Source organism: Haemaphysalis longicornis, unplaced genomic scaffold (genome assembly GCF_048455015.1).
Source record: "Haemaphysalis longicornis isolate Haplotype H1 unplaced genomic scaffold, Haemaphysalis longicornis Haplotype H1 scaffold_3, whole genome shotgun sequence".
In the NCBI taxonomy this organism is placed as follows: domain Eukaryota; kingdom Metazoa; phylum Arthropoda; class Arachnida; order Ixodida; family Ixodidae; genus Haemaphysalis; species Haemaphysalis longicornis.
In genome coordinates this window covers 167,125,534-167,137,937 of record NW_027526335.1, presented here as the reverse complement: position 1 = coordinate 167,137,937, position 12,404 = coordinate 167,125,534, and the positions used below count along the sequence as shown (strand labels likewise).

The following is a 12,404-nucleotide window of genomic DNA, read 5'->3' as shown; positions in this document are numbered from 1 at the left end:
TGATATCAGCCAAACCGAGAGATCGGTTTCGCGACTGGAAAAGTACATACTTAGTTTTCTTTGTGTTGACTGTCAATTTGTTCCTCAGATACCAGTCTGAGATTGCTTTCAGCTCAGCGTTTGCGATGCTTTCGAGTTCGGTAGTATGTTTGGCAGTAATTATAATGGCAGTGTCATCAGCGTACATGATAGAGTTGGCTGAGGTTAATATCTGAGGCAAGTCATTCACGTAAAGGGAAAAAAATAGCGGACCAAGAGTAGAGCCCTGCGGTACTCCTGTTCGCAGGTACTGCATAGATGACGTCACATTTTTCATTGAGACAACTTGTTGACGGTTTGTAAGATAGCTAGCAAAAAATTCAAGCACCCTACCACGAAACCCGTATATTTTTAATTTGTTTAGCAAGATGTCGTGGTTCACCGTGTCGAACGCCTTCTTTATATCTAGAAAAATAACAGCAGCTAGTTTGTTGGTGTCTAGGGCACTATTGATAGACTGGGTGAGTGTAATGACGGCTGAGCTAGTGGAATGCTTCGGACGAAATCCATGTTGCTGCGGGCAAATAATATTATATTTATTTAGCAAATTGTGAATACGTTTAGAGAGAATTTTTTCAAATATGTTATTAATAACGCTTAGAACAGAAATAGGTCTGTAGCTGGAAGGGTCAGAAGTATCACCATCCTTAAATACCGGTGTAACTCTGGCTATCTTTAAGGAAGACGGGCATGTGCATTCAAGCAAGGAATGGTTGTACAAACGGCACAAAATTGGTCCTATGATATCACTGTTTTCCTTAATTAGTTTTGCAGAAATGCTGTCCAAGCCTACTGCTTTCTTTGTTGACAACTGCGCAATAACCGACAATACTTCGTTAGCTTCAATTTCGTGAAGGGCGAAAGAGTTAACAACTGGCGGTAGAGGAACACTGTCCAAACTTGCGACTGGAAGCTTCGAAGCTAGTTCAGGACCAACATTGGTGAAAAAAGTATTGAATTCGTTAACGGCGTCTTTGGTAACGATAGGCGGAAGGGTGGAGCATTTTTTTGAATTTCTCGTTACCTCGTTGACTACTTCCCACATTTTTTTCGGATTCCCTGAGGCATCTTCAATGCGGCGAGTAAAATATTCTTTTTTTCTGGCTCTCATTAAAGACACTGATTTGTTACGCGCGCATTTGAACTGGTACAGGTAATATTCGTTTCCCTTATGATGCAGCCACTTATGATACCAATAGTCCTTTTTCCTTAATATGCTTAGAATTTCTTCGGTCATCCACGGACAAATTGGTTTATAGCGTTGCGACGATGCTACATTTCGGCTACTGCAGTCTATAAGCTCATTTAGGGTAGTAATCAGGTTCGAGAACTCTGTATTTACGTCTTCATGATAGATATCATCCGGTCTGATTAACAACAGCTTGTTGCGGAATAATTCATAATTTACATTGGTTCTGCGTGTCGGCATGAGCGTTTTTACCATAGGAAGTGTGTTAACCTGTACGAAGATTGGCAAGTGGTCCGAAATTGGTGTTTGGTAGACCCCTCCGTTTATACCTGTATCAATGTTTGTCAGCGCATGGTCGATTGATGTTGCCGAAGACGTTGTTATACGCGTCGGGGCGGTGATCAGGTTGCGAAAGTTGTACGATCGAAGAAGGAGTGTGTAATCCATGAAATTCTTGGAAGCTGCATCAATGTTCATATCTCCGGCAATTATGACACAAGTTTTGCTTTTCTTGGTTAAGGAAGACATGATTATTTCCATTTAATCGATAAACCCGGCAAGGCTTGAATGCGGAGGTCGGTAGACAACGCCCACTACGAGCCCACATTCAAGTTTCAAAAATAACGCTTCAAGTGCCGGCGAACAACAAGAAACTGATGATAAGATAGTGTATTGTAACCTATCTTTGACGGATAATGCCACACCGCCACCACGAAACGGAGAGTCCCGTGGCTGCGATATTGTCATGTAGCCAGGAATTGTTGTATTTTCGCGTTTTCTTAGCCATGTTTCAGTTGTCGCTATGATTTCGAACGACTCGTCTTGTGTACCGATAAAAGAAAGAAGGGAGTTCAGTTTTTTATTTATGCTTCGGACGTTACTGCGAAGAACGGATATGTTTTTTCTGGGAGCAATCATGGGCCAGAGTTAGTGTAGCTTGCTTCGTTTTGTGGGTGAATGCTAGAAGTGCCAGTAATTTTTTGTAGATCTGCTTCACAGGTAACGTGAACTACTTTTGATTTTTCAGCTTTCCTCATCAGTATTTTCCCGTCCGAGACCCAAGCAAACTTCCAGCCTTTAGCGCGCTTGGTTGCGATTGCCTTCCCCAGAAGAACCTTATTCTCCGGGCATAGATGTTCGTTGACAAATATGGGATTCGCCCCTTGAAATCCAAGCATCGATGCGTTCAAACGAGTTTTCTTTGCTGCCAACAAAAATCTGTCTCGGGTAGTTCGGGAGGCAAACTGAATAACAATGTTTGGTGGTCCTTTAGCCTTTGTAGGCACTCTATGTGCAACCTCTATGTCGTGACTGGACAGTCGTGCAGACAAACGCGAAGCGATTGCTTCAACGACCTTGGGAATATCCTCATTGTCAGTAACAGGTATGCCCTTCACTTCGAGGTTGCTCCTCCTGCTGTACTGCTTCAGTTCAATTAGCTGTTGTTTCGTCTCATCAAGTTCTTTGCTTAGTGTTCGGTTCTCTTTCTGGCATTCAAGGACAATATGTTTTGCCTCTTTCAGTTCATTACGGAGAGTGATAACTTCGGTTTTGAATTCTTCGAAATTTCCGTTCATGAAGTTCACTCCCTCTTTCACTAACGCAAGTTCTGCCTGGACAGAATTGTTCGATGAGTGCAGCTCTTTTACTTCATTTTTTAGTTCATTCATTACCTCCAGAAATTTGGAAGTCATGTCTGTCAAAACCTTGACTACTTCTTTTATACTGCTAGGCGCTTTTTTAGCGAGTGTCTGTGCAAATGTGGTCAAAGTGTCACCCTTTTTACTTCCCATCGTGTTAAGGCGTATTTCACACAGGTTACAGTAACACACAGATGCACAGGCTACAGTAAAACTCTACGATAACGACTACAGTAACACACAAGTTTCAGAGCAGTCCGGCAGCCGTAAATAGCTGAATTACAATGGGCAGTAAAATTGAATCCCCACCTGCAACGAGTGAAGACAGCGGTTTAGCCGAGGTGTCCACCACGGCCGCCGGTACCGCTCTGAATGTGGCTTGGCCGGTGCTCCATTCCCTTTTGTAGCGAAGCCAGCAACTCCAGTCGTTGGTTGCCCGAAGTAAAAAGGCACGTGTCCCGATGACGGTGTCCGATGCGCATGCGCGTAGCTTCCGACGATTCCTCGCGCTGTTGACCGTTTTCTTATCGGATGCCTGCAACGAGTGAAGACACGAGTGATCTTCGTGCTCTGCACGTTGCCACTTTGTGCGCAGCCCGAGTACCGGATCGCGGACCCGCTGTGCACGTTCCTCTTCTCGGTGCTGGTGCTGCTGTCGACGATCGCCATCCTGCGGGAGGCGCTCACGGTGCTCATGGAGGGCAAACCGAGCAGCATCGACTTCCGCCAGGTGCTCACGCTGCTCGCCGAGCAGCCCGGCGTGCACATGGTGCACAACCTGCGCATCTGGGCGCTCTCCATGGACAAGATTGCGCTCTCGGCACACATCGTCATCAGTAAGGACGCTTTCCTGCAGGAGAGTTTGTTGTAGGTGGACTAGTTGGTACATTTCATAAATTGAACAGCGCTAAGACGGGCCAGTATGAAGAGCACCAATCACGGCTGCTGACTAATACAAACATGGCGACCATCTGTTTGTACAGATGATCGTCATGCGTAAGCCAACCATCCGTTGTCCTGATGGATGAAGAAATACAGTTGAACCCGATTAATTTATATTTCAGGGAAATGGAGACAATGTCCGAATTATCCGAGTGTCCGAATTATATCGACTACTGCCGCTGAAAAAAGCTTTCACCATCACCAAAATATTTTTTTCGAAGTCAGTAATTGTCATTTGCCTCGCGGAGGTAATGTGTGAAACAATCATTATTTTGCTAACTTGGTCGAAGTTTTTTTAGATGCGCCTTTTGTTTCTGCTGCGAACCCGAATTAGCTGAAGCACGGCCGTGGGGGAATGAGCTGCTGTTTCCCCACGTGTACATGGTTGGGAGGTCAAATTAACCGAACTGCGGCCGAATGCGTCCGAATTAAGGTGTTTCCGGCCATATAGAACAATGCACAGTTTGAACGGGACCAGACCCCACGTCCCAGTTAGCCGAAATTCTGGGGGTTACCGAAATTATGAATTAACGGGGTGTACTGCAGCATATTTGACGAGACAGCACATACCCACGTCCGACTTGTAGGCTGCGTCGATATTATTCAAACGTCTTCTCGCTTTGTTAGCTTTGTATAGTCTGTTTTTCGCGTGTCGCAGTGCCCATGCGCAGCGATAACCATGCATGTGTTGTTCGCCTCTATATATTGCCTGTATTTATAAAAATAAGCCGTTGTTGTCAGAGCCCGTGTTTTGCTACTCTTCACTGCCCCGTCTTACCGCTGTTGAATTTATGCAGTGCTTTCCTCTGGGGGTGGGAGGGTGCGGGTATTACGATGCTCCTGTGAATTCGGCATATACTAAATGGGCCATGAGGATAAAATACAAATTTCGTTCATTAGGAAGGCCACGTTGTCTTAATAACGATAAAAACATTGTATCGCGAAATTCAAATAAATAATCCAGAAATTAAAGAAGGCACATCAACACGTGGCGAATCACTAGCCAATTTTTCTGTGTCTGAATGGCGTAACGGCATCCGTTTTGTACTGGCTTGGCGGCTGCTCACCAAAGGCACCGCCATCCAACGGGACTGTTCGATCGCAGTAGGGCCTCTAGTTCCGTTCGATCATATGACTTGAAGGCTAAGAGCAACCGCTGGCGTCGTGTACATGCCGCGGTGGCTCAGTAGCTGAGGCGCTGTGCTGCTGAGCGGGTTTGACGCGGGTTTGGCCCCGGCCGCATAGGCTGCTTTTCAGATGGAGGCGATAAGGGGAAACGCCCGTGTATCGACATTTTGGTGCACGTTAAAGATCCCAGGTTGTGGAAATTATTCCGGAGCCCTCCACTACGGCGCGGATCATATCCCAAGTTTAGCTTCAGCGCGTTCAACTCCACAATCAATTAGCTGGCGTCGTGTAGCATAAAATGTGAAGGTTTATTATTTCTTGCGTTTGCTTTTTTTTCTGTTAAAATACGTGTTTCGTGAATTAATGGGGCTGAGTTGGTTAACGAAAAGGGGTTCCTTCAAATTAAACAAAGCTGCATTTTTTCTTTATGGCCTCTTCAAGACGGTGTTCGATAGCGGCGAAACCAGTAACGAGTCGATGCTTTGGAACGCGGTCGTCCTCGTTGCAGGTCTGAAAGAAATATTTAGATCAAGCTATGTGCATACATTCGATTCTACTTTATTTGAGCATGCTTAATTCTCAATGATGCTGTGGTCCGGTAACTTTGTACTTTGTACCGGGAGCGAACTGACACAGCGACGCCTTCAGTGTCAGCGCTGCATGTACTCCCGGGTGGCCCTAATTGAGAGTTACATGTTCGTGGACCATGGGGCAGAGACGGGTCGCATAATAACATCCGCGGAGAATTGTGGGCGCTGGATACAACCACGTGCTGCTACACTCGCCGAGAGAAGCGCACACCGCGTTAGGACTAGTCTGCAAGCCCCAAGTGACGTTTTAGTGTGTAGCTCTTAAGCGCCCACTCCCGTGGTTCCGCCGCGCAGTCGCCCCTCGTTGTAACCGAGCGAACGAAGGGGACACCGAAGACAGGCGGGATACAGACAGCAGGAAAACGGAGGATAAAAGTGTGAGGGAGAGGGCGGTAGGCCGAGGGGCACATGACGCTCCCCGGCGGCGACGCTCTACCAGATAACCGAGAGGACGGAGAGGCACTGAAGACGGAGCGAGCAAGAAAGCTGAGAATGAAATATGGCGGAAGTGTAAGGGGAAGGGTGGTATGCCGAGGCTTGCGCGAGGCATGGTCCCCTTCATGCGTTCGCTGATGCGGCGATCCCTTTCCGAGACGCAGCTGGAATGCGTAGTCACTAAGAAGACGGCATTTGGCATTGCGCGCAAATTTCACATTAGGGAGTATTGTAATTTATTTTTTGTAGTCAAGGCAGAAGAGCAGCTCCCAAATGAGCATCACCCAATGTTTTGAACTGGCAATCTGTGTGAAGGCACGTTGCGGAACTTGCTGGCTGACTGAGCGTTGTGCGTAAGTACTCTATACAATGACCTTTTGAAATTCTAATTTCGTATAATTCGAATAAATTTCCTGCACACCTCGACTTCAAATTGCAAGTGAATAGATGCAACTGCCCGCATGTGTCACGAATCAAAATTTCGAATGAGGGGCTCCTTGAATGAACACAGAAAGGAAAGCCACCAGGTACGATCACATATATCTATTTCTGGTATAAAAAATATATTTTTTAAGCATTTGAAATAACGAAAGTTGAGGAAAGCATCCTTCCCCAACGAACCCACCACCTTCGGTATACGCGTCTTCCGCAGTACCGTCCACTTTCTGGGGTATTTATGAGAATAAAATTGTGCCTTGCGTTTTATGTTGGTAGCCAGCGCCGCTCGAACAAGTCGGAGTGAAAGGAACTGTTTCAACCCCCGCGCGCTATGACGTATCGGTAACAGTGAATGCGCGCAGTACACCGCTGGCACCCCACGCCTAAAAGTAACGCATTCTAAAATAAAATATATACTCCGAACGTCTTGATTTGAACCACCTTTGAACGGTGGAAGTCAGTGTTGGATTTGCGATTTGTTGCTAATAAATTCTTAAGGTAACCCGTCGATATTATTTTTTAAACTTCCCTTTTGGTTTCGCTTATCAAGTTCACGCTCCTTCCCAGAACCGTGCACGTGTAACATGACGCCACCCTTATGTGTCTTTCCAAAAGGAGTCTTAAAATTTGGTATAAAAATATTAACGACATACACGTGATTGCTAACCCTGTAAAATCGATAATTTTAATCTACGATGAAATCACATTGCCGTCCTTGCTCATTCGTATCCAGGGCCGAACGAGGACGCCATGCAGATCCTGAAATCCTGCTCGCGCATGATCCGCTCCAACTACGACATCTTCGAGCTGACGCTGCAGGTGGAAGAGTACCACGAAATCATGGAAGACTGTGCCAAGTGCAACGACCTGCGGAACTGAAGCCATTGTGGTTCTTACATCGTCGAGTCTTCAACCGCGTCATCTCGGAAGGGTGACCAAACGGGCAGATGCCGCCAAGGCCGTATGAAGACCAGTGAAGCTTGCGGCTTGCCCCGTACATCTCTTGTGGTGTCGAACTCACACAGTGCTTAATTAAGTGCGACGTTCAGGAAATGCCGCTTGTACTGCTGCATCAATTACTCTTTCCACGATCGTCGGTGTTTGGGCAGTTATTGATAAGACGTTCAAAGCTGTGCTTCTTGGACTTGCAACAACCCTTGTCTAGAGGCTGTCGATGTCATGAAGATGTTCGGTGCGCTCTTGGCATTGTTTACTCCAAAGTACTTCACGTTTTATCGATAGATTTGGCTGCAACATTTACTCACTTTTTAAGTAGTTCCCGTGCCAGTTAGCGCGCTGGGTAACTGACGTTTAATTTGATGCGCATTGAATAGAGACGACTTACTTGTACCGAATCGAAGATAGCCAAATTTTGTGAAGAGCTGTGAAATTTACTCTGATGAGTCTGTTCAGAGCTCCATGCGCTACAACAATTTCAGCGGCTTCGAATGATGTGCGCGCAACACCAGACTCTGTTGGAGATATGAGTGACCCAGGAGTTACGGGTAAAGTGGAAGTGCCAGGCCACAACTTATAATTTCGAATTTTGTGCACTCCCGCTTAGTACCTGCAGTGCAGTGATATTCAGTATGTTTTAAAGATAACATTGTTTGAAAATAACACTTTTTTCCAATGCGTTCTTTGCAATCTCTGCACCTCCTGGTTATACATGTATTTGAACGTGCATGCTTCTTTTAATGCTATTCGTGCACCGAGTTTTACTGTTCAGGGGAATTATTGGTTGTGATGCATATTCTGGTCCCCGATTTCATCCATACCTGTGCAAGAAATTCCAGTTACAGCGTTTCTTTATGTGGGCGGGTTAGTGCAAAGAATCAAGTACTTGAGATGCTTAGAATTAAGTATTTGGACACATCCGTTCGCTCCCCACTCTTAATAAGTATTGAAGCAGCAGTTTGAAATCATGATGCCAAAGCATTATTGTCTTTCTTTCTGCACAATCTATGGACCGAACTGCGCACGTTTTCTATGCCCCCGCGCCTTTGTATTCTCAGGGTGGCCGGTCTGAACGACGTTCCTGATGCACGAAATAAGTAATGCTAAGCTGTACACAACTCACCGGCTTTGTCTTCTCAGAAACGTAAAGACCATGATATACGGTGTATCCGATTCGGCGCCTCTGTGAGCAAAGACGATGCTAAAAACACAAAACAAAGCACGCTGTTTGGTGTGAAAGCCCCACAAGAGAACCCTTCCGGGAGTATTGAACAAAGCGTACTTTTGATTGCAATCTATATACAAAGCACTCGTGTAGCAACGCACTGGGTGCAGTACTACGGCGCCTTTTGTGCATACTGATAGTGCGAATGTGATCATCTTAGGAACTGTGATCTCGCTTTAGAGTTAATTGTCAGTTGAAGCGTGTATTTAGGTTGAAAAACGTCGAAGCCACAAGGGCGCCTCCCAACGGTTGTGCGTTGCGTGGCTTCGTTATTTTGTACAAAGTTTATAGGTTTGTTCCGCGACCAAACTTGATATAAATAATTCATTTTTATCTGTTGTCTTTTATGGATTTGGAGGCTCTCGAAACACGCTGGGCCTCACACATACATTGCAACGAGAAAGGCAAGGATACACCTGCCAATTCTAAGTACATACGACATGCTCGACATTGAATTGGGAGTTTTGCTATCACCGTGTTGACGCGTTGCCTATGCAATGTTATAAACGGGAAATTCAAAGATACGTATGAACCACATTGTTTTCAGGGTGAAAAAAAGTATACAGTGGCGGGTGAGAAAAATTTACGTATATTGGAGGAAGCTCCCACGTGATCCAATGAAAGTATGTCGCTAATCTTCAAATACCTATGTCCTGGGGTACTAAGGCAACATGGCTTTGTAAACAGCGCGCTAAAACAGGACCACAAACAAAACCAGATAAGACGAGCGCTGACTCAACTGAGAATTATTCAAAACGAAGAAGTATTTACGCATAAAACGATGACTCTGCACATGCGCTAGGATAAAAATCATATCCGAACACTAAGAGATAAAAGGAAGGATCCTATCTTGCTCTTGTGTTTAACTACAATCAAGAAAGGCCACTTTTCACGTGTAAACAAACGTAGGCCTGACTAACGGACTTTTCACCAAGCCTGGTTATGTTGAAGGCCTCTATAATTTCTTGCTTAAGCTGATTGCGATGACGGAACAGTACAACAGTTTTATCTAAATGGGGCTGACAGGAGCGTGAGGAACATGAACGGCAGTGATCCTACAAATGAGATGTCGGTGTGCCTTTCAAGGAATTAAAGGTCTCTCTTAAACGCGCATTTAAACACTAGCCCATCTCGCCAAAGTATGCCTGACCACATGACAAAAGAATTTGGTAAACAGCACTAACACAACATGGAACAGACTCATTCTTGTGATTAACAGAGCACTTGTCATATTTACCAGCTTCCTTACCTTTCTTTCTTCTGTCTACTAAGGCACAGACTCTACCAAGTGTATTTGGTGCCGATATAGCAACCTCCCCCTCATATCTGGAAGCAACTATTTTTAGCCTATGAGTGGTCCGGTGAACATAAGGAATCGCGGCGTACATTATCTGTTGGTCTACTTCTTTGCGCCAGTCTTATCACGACCATTTATCATTTTGAGAAGCTTATTACACGCTGATGCCAAAACACTGGTTGGAAAACCTGCTGCTTTTGGTGTTTACTGCAAAACGGTGTATGTCTCCCTCCTGCCCCCCCCCCCCCCCCTCCCCCAAGTTTTCATTCTAGTGAAGCAGATTTACTCAGCGACGCTCCGCGCTCCTCCTCGCCACCACCGACCCCTCTTTTAGGAGGGTTATCACAACGATTATTCCCCTCGCCTCCACTGATGCCTCTTTCACAAGTTGTGCAGTCCGCTGACAGCGGCCGTAGCGCCGTTATCAGATGATTGTGGAGGAGAAGGAGGGGGAGCAAACTTTTATTGAAAAACAAGGCTTTTGGTGTCGCTAATGGGTGGGGACCCCAGTCCAGGACTCCACTGAGTCTGGCCTTCTCCCGGGCCAGGTTGACCAGATGTAGCTGGTCTTCCAGGCTCGAGCTGGCCAGGGCTGCCTCCCATAGCGCAAGTTTTTTCTCCGGTGTTGTGTCTTCACGCCAATTGCTGTTGCACTCCCAGGTGATGTGGTAGACTGTGGGAGTGCTGCTGCAGGTTGGACATTCTGGTTGGTATTTTCCTGGGTAACTGAGGCTATACCTGTGGAGGTTTGGATAAGTATTCGTTTCAATCTGTCTCCAGGAGGTGGCTTCCATTGCGTTTAGCTTTTGTGAAGGGACGGGTACAGTGCCCTGGATGCCCTGAGGGCTTCCAGTCTTTCCCCATAGCCGTTGGGAAGTAGGGTGAAAAGCGGCGTGCTGTCACCCGCCCGGTTCGTAAATTCTCGGGCAGTGCTGTTAGCCGCTTCGTTCCCCGCTAATCCCTCGTGACCGGGGGTCCAGGTCAATCTGTGCGTACCATGGGATCTTCCCTTGATCTTGTTCGGTGTGTTTGCTGCCACCTGTGGTATTCTTACTTTAACGAAGTCGTAGCATGCTTGCTTGGAGACCGTGATTATGTACAGGCTCTTCTGTTGTCTCTCTCCGTGGGCGAAACCATATTGCTCCGGCCTCCGCTTCCTCGGGATTCGTGTTCTTAATAGTCAAGCAGTCTATTACGTTGTGGTCAGAATCTATGACAGCCGCTAACGCATCTCTGCTGTTTTTGTACATTTCTGCGTCAGTGTAGACTGTGTTAGGGTCTCCATGAAGGTTTTTTCTATATTTGCTATCCTTGCTTTTCGTCTTCATTGGTGGGCTGTCTTGTCCATGTGTCTTGGTTTTGGTGATATAAATAATTTCTGCGTATGTCTTTGTCAAGGTCGACTTTACATGCGATGTTGATGTTATCTACGGGCGTGCCTACTCTTTCTATTATGGCTCGGCCTGTTCTAGTGAGTTGCAGCCTTTGTTTTTGAGCGATCAGCGTGGCTACGTCGATCTCCTCAAAGGTGTTTGTTATGGCCAGTTTTTGTAGCTTACTCGTGAATCAACACCAGCGCGAATGCGTGTGAAGACGCCCGAAAGCCGCCGCCGCCAAGAATGTAGCGGCGGCCGTTACCGCTTCAAATTACAAATCGCCCACTAGCTCCAGTTTCCTCCCGGTTGGAAGAAACTTGCCCCGTTGGAACGCTGGTGTTAGCACATTATTCTTCTTTAGTTTGAAAGCCATTCCGAGCAACACTGTCGCGTCCGCGCCCCTAGTTGACCAGCTGGTCATAGTTCTTCTGGCGGAAGAATATTAAATCTTATTCTGGTCGCATTTAGTCTTTCTCTCTCCATTAGCCAGTGTATTTCACGCCTAATTAGGCGCCTATCCCCCGTCGACGGTTTAGGCGTCGGAGGATGAGGAGGAAAAACTTTATTGTGAACCTGGTGATGTGGGAGTGGCTCCTCAGTCCAGGAGACCATGGTACGACCTCGCTGTCTCAGCCCTGGACACCAGGAGGTGCTGTGAATCCAAGCCGGCGCTGGTCGTGAAGGGGGTGGGCATGCACGCACAAAATGGCTTACTGCCGCTGCCGATGACATACCCGTCGTGGTAGTGGGAGATTTAAACGTGGCAGACTCATGGCTCAATATGCCCAGTCAGCTGTTCTCCGGAGTCGAGCGGTTTGGGTATGGGTTGGTGTGCTGCACAGACAATTAGAACCGTACCACTGGGCAGCAAAAGGGACACCCATGTGTGTGTCCACTAGTATAGAATTCGGTGCCGTCGCGGTGTTCACTCGCTATGGGGCGGCAGCATGTCGCTTAGTTGGAGGGAAAAAAGCGGAAACTGAAGAAGCGTCAGCCCGAACAAAAGTGTGAATGGGCGCGAACTTCAAGGAAAGCCGCGGCGGCTGCCGTTTCCGCCTCAGTTTCCAGCTGGTTGTGTAGCCGCGAATCCCACCCGGATGAACAGCAACTGGCCCGCTTTTAACGCCGACGTGGGTCAATATCACTCG

General features: G+C 46.8%; 1 protein-coding gene across 5 annotated transcripts in view; it reads left to right on the top strand.

Annotated features, from left to right (window-relative positions):
* LOC144175581 (proton-coupled zinc antiporter SLC30A2-like) overlaps positions 1-8,916 on the top strand; it is a 112,945-nt gene extending 104,029 nt beyond the window's left edge. For all 5 annotated transcript variants that reach the window (XM_077704639.1, XM_077704640.1, XM_077704641.1 and 2 more), the window contains exons 8-9: positions 3,464-3,704; positions 7,135-8,916. In XM_077704639.1, the coding sequence (XP_077560765.1) occupies positions 3,464-3,704; positions 7,135-7,280 (387 nt within the window). In that variant the 3' untranslated portion in view covers positions 7,281-8,916. The remainder of the gene's footprint in view (positions 1-3,463; positions 3,705-7,134) is intronic.
* The last annotated feature ends 3,488 nt before the right edge of the window (positions 8,917-12,404 follow it).